Source organism: Pempheris klunzingeri, chromosome 13, assembly GCF_042242105.1.
Source record: "Pempheris klunzingeri isolate RE-2024b chromosome 13, fPemKlu1.hap1, whole genome shotgun sequence".
Classification (NCBI taxonomy): Eukaryota; Metazoa; Chordata; class Actinopteri; order Acropomatiformes; family Pempheridae; genus Pempheris; species Pempheris klunzingeri.
In genome coordinates, this window is record NC_092024.1 from 3212696 (window position 1) to 3227142 (window position 14447).

At 45.8% G+C, this 14447-nt stretch overlaps 2 protein-coding genes across 2 annotated transcripts in view; both read left to right on the forward strand.

Moving 5' to 3' along the window:
• The window catches only part of arhgef10 (Rho guanine nucleotide exchange factor (GEF) 10), a 48079-nt gene extending 43289 nt beyond the window's left edge, over window positions 1-4790 (forward strand). The window contains exons 28-30 of the mRNA XM_070842227.1: window positions 3023-3145; window positions 3315-3833; window positions 3922-4790. Coding sequence (XP_070698328.1) covers window positions 3023-3145; window positions 3315-3817 — 626 coding nt within the window. The 3' untranslated portion in view covers window positions 3818-3833; window positions 3922-4790. The remainder of the gene's footprint in view (window positions 1-3022; window positions 3146-3314; window positions 3834-3921) is intronic.
• A 2161-nt stretch (window positions 4791-6951) lies between these two features.
• LOC139212157 (kelch repeat and BTB domain-containing protein 11) lies at window positions 6952-10106 on the forward strand. Its single transcript, XM_070842632.1, has 2 exons — window positions 6952-6990; window positions 7556-10106. Exon 2 carries the CDS (start codon window positions 7647-7649, stop codon window positions 9561-9563), a length of 1917 nt encoding a protein of 638 aa, XP_070698733.1. The 5' UTR covers window positions 6952-6990; window positions 7556-7646; the 3' UTR covers window positions 9564-10106.
• Window positions 10107-14447: the final 4341 nt, after the last annotated feature.

A 14447-nucleotide genomic window follows, 5' to 3' on the forward strand; every position in this document is an offset into this window, starting at 1 on the left:
CCTCTGATGTAATTGGAACTGCTAGGCAAACTGTTTGGACAGGAGGGAGTGCCTGCAATCGATGCGTTAGAGGCAAAGAGTGATTTGTCTTCCATCTGTGACGCTGTGCTCCATTAATGGACATACACAAACTAAAAATGATATCAGCTTCTCCGAAAATAACAAGAAGTGACATTGTTCTGATATTTGATCTCTTTTTTTCTCCATTACCCTATTCTCCAGGAAGTCCACGTTATTATGAAGAGATATTACATTACAGATTTCTAATGCAATTTTTGGCTATTCCACAGAAAACACAATTAGGCTCACAATCTGAGACCCGGGGCGTTGTCTTTAGTGTGAAAGCCCCAATAAATGGTGCAGTGTTGAAATACAGAAGGAGCTCTGCTTGGGTTATCCTTCTCATGTTCATGCATGTTGGAGCAATTCTGCTAACTCCCTTCATTGCAGACAAGAGTTCCTTAACCCAATGCTAAACAGACAGCGAGCTAATATGCTGTAATAGCAGTCATTTTCATTATAACTCCTACCAAGTGTTTATTATGGAAACCTATGCGGTTCATGTTTTAGAGTAATTTAGTGGTATTAGTAGTTGATTTGATGATAATTTCTGCTTTATGCAGTGAAAACATACTTTTCTTTCTCTGTATTCCCAAGCCTTAATCTGAATATACACATCTACATATTCCTTTGGAAATCCAGTGTAAATCTCTTAAGATGTCTCACTCAATCGGACTATGGATTTATTTTATTGAACCTCTGTGGGGCCAGTCCCACCGAATCTCTTTGCCAAGGAAAAGTAGGACAATGAATACACATTAGGACAAGCACAAAAGCTACGGAATAGTCATAAAATACTAATAATAATAGTAAGAATAGCTTAAAAACATATTAATAAACACCTCAAAAAGAAGTATTCCTGCATCAAAGCAGACTGTGCTGTGATGATGCCTCTGAGGATGGTGGCTGGCTGCTGTGCTGAGGGTCTAGCCTGCCTTTGTCTGCTGTACTGTGACCTAAATAGGCAGCCATGCATGGCCTAATGGGAGACAAATATCAGGGGGGTCAGTAAATAACACCTCCAGCTCTTCTTTGTTTGTACGCCACCATTGTTGCACACATCCCAACATGGATAAGGCTCTTATTTCTGAGGAGAGTTCCTCTCCCTCAGAGATACACGGATTGAGCAGACAGGATAGAACTGGATAGCACACTGCAGCTGCAACGGGAAGCTCCAGTTCAAACTTGTCTTAATCTAATCGTCTCCTTGCTAGATTGACATGACTCCTCGTGATCAGTGAGGTATACAGTGTAAGATCATTTCAAGTTAGGCGTGACACCTTCAGCGTGTGAAACAATCGTCTGGTTCACCTGCTAATAGTTAACAAATGTTACCATGTTAAACTAAAACTGAAAATATATGAATATATGACATAATATATAAATATATCAAGAGCTTGTCATTGTGAGCCTGTCGTCATGCTAGCGTTAGCGCTGCTGCACCAAAGTCCCTGCTCACAGAGCTGCTGACAGTGCAGTTCATAGAAACTCAACACCCTAATCCTTCTTCTCTCAATGATACAACTGACAAATATGAGTTTGTGTGATGGAGTGAACAAAAGTGGGTGTGAACCAAGAATACTTCCTTTAGATTTACAGTAAGAGCGATGCAAGAAGAGGGTATAGCTTCCTATGATAGAGACTGAAAGAGCGCTGACTCCCATTGTGCTGATCTGAGTTATTTGTAGACTGATTGAACGGCTGATGGAGTGTATTATTGTAATGTTTGGGATTTGCTCCTCCCTCCTGCTGTTGGTTGTCAGGACTAAGTGCAGATCAAAGTGGTGGTCTGGTGCAGGATCAGGGCCAGAGCTGGACCGTGTTGACGTTCGCTCTGGGTTTATTTTGGTTCACCCTCTGGGTGGGGAACTCCAAATATTATGAAAGGAGGAAGTTGAGCAAGGCCCCCGACCAGCAGTCTGTGTTTCTGCTAACTCTGGGCCCTCATTAGAAGCACATGTGGGCAGGACTCAGGGCCCAGTCTTCAACTGTACCTGCCTGCCTATCTGGCACGATTCCTGGAAGTGTGGCAGTATGGCGTGTGCCCCATGCAAGGGGTCAGCTGTAGTGAGGGGGGGTCAGGCTGAGAGACTGGCAGTAATTTTTCCTTAAGCCCAAGAGGATTACTTTGAGGGAGGAAATTCAAGTCAAGCTGTTGCAGCAGTAATGACTCATGACAGTCTCGCCTCCCACATAGCAGGACGGAGAAGACTGTTTTTGCAAAATCCCAGATTCTTATTACAGCCATAAAAAATGATGATAAAAATGTCTGACTAGATACCGTTAGTGACACGCGGGCCATGGCAATGTGGGGATGGTCTGAGATGAGTGCCAAATTCCACATAATAAGTCACCTAACACAGCACAGCCTGACTTTATTGCCATCCTTGCTGAAAGGCGCTGTTAACTTAACAATCACAGCTTTTACAGTCCAAAGTGGCATCACAGAGAGTTTTCTGTCCAGGAGGGAAGGGAAAGGTCGGGTCAGATTGTCCTGTTGTAGCCGCCACAGAGGCACAGCTCCTTGCTTAATTACAGCATCACGCTTCGCTCATTCTGTTACATAACACCTTTGTGTTTGTTTGTTTGACTCACAGCGGACCATAATGGGGCATTTTTCTGTGCTCAGACACTTGAAAAGAGCTGCTTTCATCCAGGCTCCTCTTTACGTTGCCCTGGAGACAAATAACCGTTGAACATCATCGCAGCAGAAATGCCCCCGCTCACTGAAACGATACACCCCCTCCCTACCCACGCACCACACTGTATTCAAACGGCCCAGTGACTATTCTGTTTATGCAGTTTCCAGGATATGTGTGGATCTGTGTGAGGTCCAACAGGTCGTGATTGACACTGTAAATCACAAGGTGGCTGAAGACGTTTGCCAAGGAACAGTCACTAGCTGTTTCTCTCAATATTTCAAACTAAACTAAATTATTCATGCTTCTGTGTTTCTCCACAGGGAGCCAGAGAGTGTCAGTGAGCAGTCTGCTGGTCTGTCATGGTCTGCTGCTTGTAGGGACCAACCTGGGGGTGACAGTGGCCCTCTCTGTCCCCAGACTGCAGGGGATCCCCAAGGTCATAGGTAACCCTGAAACATTACTCTCTCCCATTCTAATCTACTTGTATGTAGGCCTGCAACTAAGGATTATTTCCATTCTACATTAGTCTGCATGTTAATATGATGATAATAATATGATGAACAGGCTAAACTCCATCCACAAAGTGCTAAAAGTGGCCGTGTGTGTTGTCAGGTCGGGGCATGGTGTCTTTACACGCTCACAACGGACCCGTCAAGTTCCTCACCGTGGCTGCTGCTGTGTGTAACCGACCTGCTGGCCTGCCATCCTCCAGCCCTCCCGCCTCAGTCCAGCCCACAGAGACAGATGATGGGGAGAACACCAGGCCCCCCTCAGAGTCGGCCCTGACTCCCCCCCAGGGACGGGGTGTGTGGCTGGGAGAGGCGGGCTGCACCACCATGGCTCTCCAGGACTCCCTGTCTTCGTCCTGCGGCTCCCTAGCTCCATCCCAGGGCTCCTTGGAGCACGGGCCCGAGGACGGGGCCCTTTACGACATGCTCCATGACCCGGCCCATCACCAGAGGGGCCGCCGGGCCAGCAAGGTGGATGTCAGCTCTTTGCTGGTGGTGTCCGGAGGCTTGGGCCACCGCAGGGTCAACAAAAAGACCAAACAGTCTCGCCACGAGGACACCACCTCTACCATCATGATCTGGCAGATCCCCTTACTCAGTGTGTGACAGCAAACGCACCTTGGTAGGCTGGAGACATTTTGCCAATCACCTGCAGAACATTTCATTGCTTCTTTGTGTGTAGATCTCATCTAGATTCTCTCTCCTTACAGGTGAAAGCAGAGTCGCTGCACAACCACTCTCACAAGATCTGCCCTAACATTTCACACAGCATTTGGGATCAGACAACCACAATATTCTGATGGTGTTTCTAATGATGCCTCCTGCCATAAAGACAACAAAGGATCAATGTAACCACTCAATCATGATGCTTGAGGATGTGAACAGCAGCCCACAGACCAGTCAAAGGATGTACTGGACTTTTTAAGGATGTGCTTGTTTGGAAACACTGAAAGGTCTTTAGTTTCAGCCTCCGATAAAGCTGTTGCTCTGTAACATGGCTAATAGATTACTCTCCAGTGTTTGTGCCCTAGCAGCTGACTGTATAGGACTGCAGTATTTAAATCAGTGTTGAAAAGAAGCAAGACCTCGTCCTGCTCGAAAGGCGCGTAAGGTAACGATGGGGTTTTGAATCTGTTACATAAAAGTTTTATTAAGATTAGGATTAGGTTTTGGCCAGACTGTACATCGTCTGTCGAGGCCAGAGTTGTAAATATGAAGTATGACAACTCAGGATTACATGTGTGTGAGTTTTGGGTCAGAGAAAGGTTCTGTGTTTGTATGGAATCAAATCATTGTACTATTGAACCAGCTTGCCCAGAGTGCTCTGTTCTCACTCTGTTCACAGAGAAAAGGGATTCAAAAGGTGATTATTGATGACCGAAGTAGCGTGGGACAGCTTGATTAGAATCCCTGGCTGGCCAGGTTTCTACTCGCAGAGGGATGAAACAGTTGTGGACATCAGGAGAGATCCCCCCTCCCCCCCTAATGCATCTTTGTGTCTCACATAAGGATATTTAAAAAGAGGACAAACAGCTTTCTACTTTTGACACTATTTGTATGTACTTCTGATGTTGTATTAACAAATCTATAAACTGTTTTATTAAGCAACCTTGTGGATTCATTGTGAAACTGTCAGAGCAGGTCTGTGAGTTTTAGTAGTTTAGTTTAACTTATTATCTATCAGTAGTTTTTTACACTGAGTCTACAGTTTACAGTTAAACTAAATAATGCAAAGCTGACATTTTGGTCATCTTTGAGTTACTGGCTAAAGCTGATAGAGCGAAGTGATAATCAGCACACGGAGGAGGAACAGAGTGTCGGTGTGCCTGTTTTTTCTTGTTTCAGACAAACGAACTTGTACTCCACTCTGCCTGTGTGCAGCCATCAGTACATGCTGGGACTAGCAATGCGCCCGAGGGGCCGCAGGGACGGAGCCTGACGCAGCTCATCCGGGATTTCACCGCTCGTCTCTCATACTGCTGAGCAGAGAGGGTCGAGACCTTTTCTCTCTCTTCGAACGCCCACGTCCACTGTTGCGCAACCATGTTTCACTATATTATCAGTTTTAACAAAAATAGATGAGACGATTGCAGGTTGGAGTTGTTCCCGTGCTACAATCCCCAGCACCCTGGGCTTATTCCCAAAACTACTATCTGATCAGCTTTGTTTGGTTGTAGCTACTGTACTGACCATCAAGAAGATAATGTTTAACTGTGCAGCGGAACACGAGCTTGTATTTATTAACTACAAGTAGAACACAGCAGCGCCTCGGTCTCACTGTTCCAACCAAGTAACCCAGTTATCAGTGTGCCTGGCTGGGTGTTGACATTGGTCGTGCATCAAAACAGCTCTGCAACTCTTTTGTTTTGCCTCCGACCCTGAGGTTTCCATGGACACCAATCATTTTGTGTATCAGTCTTTGTTCTTAAAATATCTGGTATTAAAGCCTCCCAGTTGAATACCCTCTAATCTGGCAGGGCTGATAGCTGTGTGATGCCCTTGCTGAGGTTCCCCTCTATTTTTATATCTGAAGACCAGTTGTTAAGACACGCAGGCTCCACAGTAGAGAGGTTAGGGACCCTGGATAAAGACGGCTGCAGCTGCTGCCGCCGCCCTGCGAGACTGTGCTGTTTCCAATCAGGCCTTTCCACGTGTTGAGTGTGTGCCTCGCGTGGCTCTTTTATCACTGTAGTAACACTAACTTTTCCACACAAATCACCACAAATATGCCGTATGCTGCATCTCGGTGGGTTCAAGCTGTGTCTCTCATAGGAGTTAGTTAGAAATGGTGTTGGATCCTTTCCAAAAGGAAAGTGTGACTCATGTTTCCAGAGCATCGGTAGGCTGTTTTTAAACCTGCCTCAAGTATGCACCCACTATTTCTTCTAGAGAGGGATCATGTCACTTCCACTGATACTGTGATAGACGGTCTCACCAACAGGTGGAGTGTGCTACTGGAACATTTCTTTTTCTTAGTGGAACATTAAATCCCTGCGGAGGTCTGGTATGTCATGTTACTGTAATGGATATAGAATGATTAATTACAGAGTGACTGTAATAATCCGGTAGGATTGTATTTTAAATAAAAGCTCACACTTTGAATGATAAAGTGAGTTTTAGGTTGGGTTGGTGTTTATGTGTGTTGGCAGAGGAGGAGGGGGGGGGGGGTTTCCCATACAGTCCATCCCCTGACCCCCCCACCCCACCACCACCGTGGTACCCAGGACTGGGATGATGCGTAAAGGAATGTCGCATCTCTGGGTTGCGTCCAGCGCGCGCACAACAGATGGAGCCTCGCGCTCCGTGCTGCTGAGTGTAGGGTTAACACCGACAGAAGGGGGCGTGGCTTGGATCAATGACAGCCTCACTGTAGCCAACTGTGGAAGAAAAAAAAAAAAAAGGCAAGAAAAATCTGCGTCCTGGCGGGTCCGGGAGCTGCTGCCTCTGCTGCCCACGCGGGACAGCTCCAGTTTCCTGGAGAACGGGACGCGGAAGGTGCGCGGCGGCTCTCCTCCACTTCCACGGGAGGAAATAACCTCACGTGAAGGAGCCGATCGGGGCTCTGCCTCGCCTCCGCCGCTGATCCCCGGCAGCTCCGGGATGAAACGACAGTGTGGAGGGTCGGTGGGTGAGTCCGCCGGTGGAGTGAAGTGATCCGGGGGAGCACAGCCTGGCCGCCTCATCGGGACTGCGCCTGCCTTACGTAACTGGGCTTTGTGGAGGGACCGGCAGGGAGAGCTGCTGCTGTCGAGCTGTTTAAACGCAGCGAGGACACGCAGGTAGGTCACAGCACACTGATCCTCATCTGTGGCTCTAATGTGATTCAAATGAGGCGTCTGCGCCTTCTTGGTTCCACTTGTAGTGAAAGCCTCAGCTGTTAGTCGGGGAATGCGTTAGAGGAGAGCAGAAGAGTTTGGATGTAATTACAAACGCCCTTTCACAGTCACACTAAGAGATTAATACCTCCATCAACACCGTTCGCGCATGCGCCGTGGATGCCTCCAGATTACCAGAAATAATGGCCAGGCAGGGTGATTATTACAGTGGGTCACTTTCCAGCCACAGCGAGCCGCAGGTCGGGACTGCGTCTCTGTTCAGCAGTAGAAAACGTGAGCGCTGCTGCAGCTGGTGTGACATTAGTACAGGAGGGTATTACACAGCCCAGCTGGCAGTGGGAGCACACAGTCATTCTTTCCTTGAAATTTCCTGCTTTCCAAGCAGTTTGTTGTTGGAGAAAGGGCGCCCCTTAGAGAATACACACGTCTTTGCAGCTTCAAGACTCATTTTTCCCTCCTTGGTTAATTTCCCTCCTTGTCCCCCCTCCCTCCCTCCCTCCCCATGTAGGTGAAAGGAGAGGAGTGCAGTCACAAGTTTCTCCACCCACTCAGCATGATCAGCGAAGACGGCGTCTCCCATCACCAGTGAGCTCGCCGAGATGAACGAGGGCGGCAGGCAGGCAGGGGGGGCTATCACGGTGGAGGCTGAGGTCATCCTCCACGCCGTGAACCCTGATCTGGTCACACCTTCTGACAAAGGAGGGCATTTGTGTCCAGGGTACGGTCAAGGGTTCCTGCTGGACGAGCAGGATTTCAGCCCTCCCCCAGTATTTGAGAAGGAATACCTGCTGGATGGGAGACTGATGGAGAACAACCATGTCGACCATCAGAAAGGTATCGGCTCGTGCATCCCAAGAGCCGATAAGTTTCGCCTCTCTGGTGAGATGGGAACTCCGGATTCTCCTCCTCACGCTGATTCTGCTGCGTCCAATCACATCGCTGGCATGCAGCAAAACTGTGCGAGCAGTGATATCCACAATGGCGCCAGAGCTAAAGTGTCTTACAGTGCAGATTCCTCCATAGGCTCGCCTAGCCAAGCTAAACAGGAAACTGATTGGTCAAAATCAAACCTTGAGTGCAGGGACAGCAGCCAGAAAGATGAAAACACACAGTCTGAAAATGAGCCTGATTTAGTCATCGAAGTCGGCGGGCAGACGATCAACGCTCACAAGTCTGTCCTGGCAGAGAAGAGCGACTACTTCAAAGCCCGGCTGTCACGAGACATCCTGAAAGTGAAGGGCGTGAGTTACAAGACTTTGTCTACATTGGTAGACTATGTTTACACTTCTCGCATGAATGTTTGCAAGGACAACGTCGTCGATGTCATCACGGGGGCTAAAATCCTCCAGATCCCCTGTGCCGTCCAGGCGGCCATGGACTCCATGTCTGCACAGATCACTGCAGAGAACTGCTACGAGATTCTGTCCATCGCCAAGAAGCAGCGACTCAGTGAGCTGAAGGAGACCGCCTACGGATTCATGAGCGACAACTTCCTCCAGATCCTCAAAGACCCCGCCGTGTACGGGCGCCTGACTGGATCTGAGCGGGATCTGATCCTGAAGAAGAGAATGGAAGGGAGGAAGGCTCTGATGGTGGCGGAGATAAACGATGTGTTTGATCGCGTCGGCAGCCGGCCGCCGAGTCGCTGTGGCAGCCGACCACACAGCCCACAGTCAGTAGGGTCTTTGGAGGAGAACCATATGATTTACTACTTTAACGAAGCAGCAGATGACTGGAGACCTTTGACTGCGATGCCCGAGGACATAAACACTAAAGGCTGTGGGATCTGCACCATGTATAACTACCTGTTTGTGGCTGGGGGAATTAAGGGCTACGGGGACCGGGGCAAGGTTTCAGACAGGGTCTTCTGCTACAACCCTGTAACCAACCACTGGACTGAGGTCAGACCTCTGATCCAAGCTCGTGCCCAACTGAAGCTCGTGTCTATGGATGGCTACTTGTACGCCATTGGAGGGGAATGTTTGTTTACAGTGGAAAAATATGACCCTCGCATGGACCGCTGGACCACGGTGGCCCCCCTGCCCAAGGGAGCCTTCGCCGTGGCCCACGAGGCCACAACCTGCAGCGGAGAACTTTACGTCTCAGGAGGCTCCCTCTTCTACCGCCTTCTTAAGTACGACCCCAAGAGGGACGAGTGGCAGGAGTGCCCCTACAACAACAGCAGGAAGAAGTCCACCGACATGGTGGCTTTCAAAAGCTTCATTTACCGCTTTGATGTCAACCGCGACCAGGGGATCACCGTGTTCAAGTACAACACCATAGTGAAAATGTGGCATGATTGCGCATCACAGAGGCTTGGAAGCCATTTACCCTTCAGGTGTGCCGTTATCGGGAACTGCATCTACTGTGTGAACAAAAGCCAGACTCTTCAGTTTGTGGTGGAGGAGGAGAACGCCTACTTTGTGGAGGAGCCGCTGAGGGCGCCTCTGGAGGCAAAAGGCGTTCTTTTTCCTTTCGTTCTCACTTTGCCTGAAAAGCCTGAAAAAGTTACATAGTGTGTGTGTGTGTGTGTGTGTGTGTGTGTGTGTGTGTGTGTGTGTGTGTGTGTGTGTGTGTCTGTATGTGTGTGTGTGTGTGTGTGTGTGTGTATGTGGGGGGCCACAATAACAATAAATGCGTCATAGAAAAACTGGAATTAGCAGAAGACTTTATATACACTCTTCAATGTCAGCTTTCTATCTCATTGTGTGTCACTGCTTGCTTGCAATGGAATGTGTGTATTTGCATGGCAACTCAATGTGTCTGCAGGGGTAAGCCTTAAAAGGACAACTTTTTTTAAAGTGTTGAATGAATGCAACAATATTTGTATTTGACTGTAGATAACGACACGATGACAGTGACTGTAGGTTCTTTTGTGTATTTCCTGTGTTCCGTTTGGTTTGGTGCACTTTTGTAGTTAGATTAGACCTTATTTAGAATATATTAACTAGTTGACTGGTTACTTCTGCTACAAAAACAAATGCTATGTTGAAAGTTAAAAGGTATTTAAAAAAAAAAGAAGAAGAATGGAAGCAGTTGCAGTGCGCTTCATGGACGATGAAACACAGGTTCTATGCAAATGAGACATAATATACAGGTGGGTCTGCTGTAGTGCTGTGCTCTTCAGTAGTTACTTTAACAGGACTCAGAAATACAGTTTTCCTCAAACTAGATCTGCAGCCAATGATTATTTTCATTATTAATCGCTTGATCAACAAAATGACAGAAGATAGTGGAATATTGTTATAATTTCCCACAACCCAAGGAGATGCATTCACTGTCAGAAAACCCAAAGACATTTAGTTTAACATTCTATACAAAAAAGGAAAGCCTCAAATCTTTATTTACTGTCTGTCGGCCAGTCGATTACTCAGCTAAGTATTGCAGCTCTACCTCGAACCCCCGATGTGCTCTGCCTTTGAATTGAACCTGTGAATCAAGGCCAAATTCTAATAAAGAAAAAGCAAGTGTATCAGTCTTACACCACACAAATATTCCCTTTGCAAAGCATTCAAACAGCATGTCGCACCTGTCATAGTTTGAAATAGCAAATTCCACAATTCAGCTCAGTGTCTCCGAGAAGCTACAAACAGCCTTGTCAGAAATGTAAAACAAGATGCATCACAGCTTTGGAGCAAAATTGGAAACCGAACTGATGTTAGTTTAAAAATACATGAATAACTTTTATTTTTAAATGCAGAATAAGATACTTTACTTATAGTGCATGGTCGTGGGTGTCACCGTTCCTACATTTAGCACATTTGCCAAAGATAAATAACTATTCAGTCAGACTAAAATAAAATTATGGAAACTGACAACGACTTCCTCATAGTTCCTTATAAAAACTTTTCCTATGGCGTCACCACAGTGGAGTCAAAGACTAGAGCAATAGTTGTGTTTTTAAGAGGAAGGGCATCATGTTTGCTGCTAACAGCCACTTTGTGGGAGGTTAAAGGAAAGCGAGCCATTCACAATACACAAAGATGCATCTCTTTGTTTTGTTTTCTTCCTTGCATGTGTTTAAGGAAACAGCAGCAGGCCCATGATCGAACCGCTAGCGCCGCCTGTCCTTCAGGTCAAAGGTCAAATCAGATAGTACAGCGCTGCAGCCTGGTCAGGTCAGGGCCCTGTCCACTTCCACAGGCACCACCCCATCCTTCTGTCACGACACTAACAAAGCCATGTTCTTCTTGCATCAGTGCACATTCATGACAATTTTGCTCTACATTTCCTTCTTTTGGACGTTTCACAGTATTTGTTTGCTGCTGCAATAAATAACAGTAGGAGTTTTGTATAGAAGCTAATGCTGAATTATTCTTGGAAGAAATCGCTTTTGATATAAAGTTTGTAGAAATGTCTCAGCAGTCATTGTGACTAGGACAGCATGGATGTGGTTTTGATATTCTGCTGGCTGGCATCTGTATTTTTGTGAAGTTTTGTATGGATTTGGTAGTTTTGGATCTGCTGCTGTGATGGACGGTAAAGTGATGCAGTGCTGGGTAATGGCTTCCTGTTCAAGGCCTGTGGAGCTGTTGGATAATGTATATCAGAACTAAGTGCTTCAAATAAAATATTTTGTGTCTGAAAGTGGTGTGGTTTTTCTGAGCATGTCTTTAATGGGATGGGAAACACTGCATTCTTTTGGCTAATGTGCCCGGCGTGGAACAGTGTGACCATCTAGTGGATTCTGGCTGTAACAGCATCCAGTAACGCTGAACAGGAGCCCATGCTGCCTGTCTTTTCCTTGCCAACAGATGTAGAATAATTGTAGTAATATTCACAGTGTTACTTAAAGAGAAAATCCATATGAGGCTCTCTGAGTTTAGGTTAACGTTAACGTCATTCAGCCAGCCGAGCTATGAGTGTATTCACACGATGAAGGAGCTCTTAATTACGAGCCAATCACACGCATCGTCAATAGATCAAGAGTCAAATACTTAATATGTGACAAAATGAAACACTGCTGGAAGCTCATCTGTGTTTTTATGTCATAATGATGAGGTATTGTGTCTAATAACTATAATCATGAGCTAGTATGTCATAATGATGGCTGTAGCTTATATACTATCATAGTAACGAGAGCACAGACAGACTCACAATTATGTCTTGGTATCGTCATTATTGTTAAGAATCTTTCTCACGCTTCGCTCATAATTATGACATATTATCTCAGAGTGATGAGGTAATTATGACATAATAAGTCAAGATTATAAAAAACATTTGCATGAGGTATTAACCAATTTACATAATTATGACAGATCCTGCAAATGCATGAAAAAGTTTGAGTAAAAGAGATGAATGACTTGTAAATCTTTTGTTTGTTAAAGCAGAGCTTCTAGCAATTAAAGAAATACTCAAACTGCAAATATAAGAAACACCGTGATGTCACTGGATGATGGTGTTTCTATATGGAGGCTGTTGGCTGCAGTAGAAGGTTAACGAGTGCAGACTCATTTCATATTGTGTTAAGGTGAAAATGAAGGTTTGTCTTCTCCTGGTTTTATTTTTAGGGTTATTTGAACTTTAAAGTTAGACATTAAAGCTGTTGCTACAGGTGGAAACTACAGTATACTGGCACCTACAGTTTCCCTCCATTTCCCAAGATCCTTTCAGAAAATGTTATCTTCTTCCAGGTTACTTTTAGGACACACTGAACTCAATGCTTTTTTATACAACCTGAAAAAAGACAGTGTCAGATAAATGTGAGACGTGTAATTGTGAGAAATCTGTCAAACACCTGCTGAGAGGATGGAGGAAATTCAGTGTAGAAAGTGAGAGACTGAGGGTGCTAGATATGGCAGAGATATCACAGTACTGTTAGAGACAGGACAAACAATTACTGACAGACTGGCTTCATTCAAAAAGGTTTGCAAAAAAGGTTTCTTTTCCAGAATGTAACTTCTTCATAAAGTCATGCTCACAGTACTCACAGTACAGAAGGTGGCGGCATCCACCTGCAACACTGGTTTGTTCTGCAGAAGAAGAAGAAGAAGAAGAAGAAGAAGAAGAAGAAGAAGAAGACTGGCATGTGACCTGACTGAGAGCAAATGGAGCCAGAAGCAGCAGTGAACATGTCTCCATGTGAGTTAACTTCTTGTTTTACTTCCAAAAGGCATTGAAATGTTTCTTTCTGAGACAACAGAGTGTTCCAGTAATGTCAATTATACAGCAGCATCTGTCTAAGTTTGCCACCAACATGAACTGCTGGTCATACCGGACCATGTAAGGCCGGATCACCACAGCCCCTGGGTAACAGAGCTGTTCATTCTCCATGAATCCAGCTTTTTGTTAGGGCCCCAGCACCAAGCGGCTGTAAATAAATAGACTCTACATGATCCAATCAGCACCAAACTTGTCATGTCTGATGAGAGTCCCGCCCTGAAGACGTTCACGTCAACATTCGTTCACAGTCATAGCGCCACCTGGTGGCAATGGGAAGTGCTATGTTTCACGCTATGATGTCTCAAGCCAGCCAGTTGACCAGATTCACTTCAAATTTCAGGAAAGCCTCAAGACATTGATGTTGGTCCGTAGTGAAAACTGTGAGTTTTCATCAAAAGGCGTTGCCGTGGCGACGCGGCGAATTTCAATCGAAATTAAAAGTGCAGTAACTCCACTGTACAAGGTCCTATCTTCACCACATTTATACTGTTTGATGACTGTCCGGCTCTGGAGACATGCACATGCTAATTTAGAACCATAGTCATAGCGCCTCCTAGTGGCGGGAGGAAGTGCACGTTTTATTCTCAGACGTCTCTCTCTCAGCAGGTTAACCACAGCCACCTCAAATTTGGTCCAAACATTCCCAGGACGTGGATGATGCTCACTTATGAAGCTTTTGAGGTTTCATCAAACGCTGTCACCGTGGCGACGCTGTGTTCGCCATGAAACAGGAAATTGTTGTGTCTTCAGTGTACATTATCCAATCTCTTCCAAACTTGTCATGATTAATAAGACATGAGATGAAGACATCTACATGCCAGTTAGTGACCACAGTCATTGCGCCACCTAGTGACAACAGGAAGTAAGACTTTTGTGCCAATCATCATTTGATTTGCATGAAACTTTCATGGTGTAGTCAAAACTTCATATACTGAAGTATAGGATGCGATTAGTGGCTGTTCTCGAGCACCACATAGGAGACACAGGAAGTGACATGTAACTCCTTGATGCACTGTCCAAAATACATGAAAATTCTGAGCCGCATGGAAGGGTCGGTGTCCGGCAACAAGACGAAGCCGCCGCACACCCCGACATGCACAAAGATGCGAGGGCCCTCCAATGCTGCTTGCAGCTTTAATTACTCTTTTTCTTTTCTTTTCTTTCAAAAGTTGCATAGTCACACTTTAAGTCATCTTATTGAAATGTGTAATACTTATAAAACCACAAAAGCACGAAAC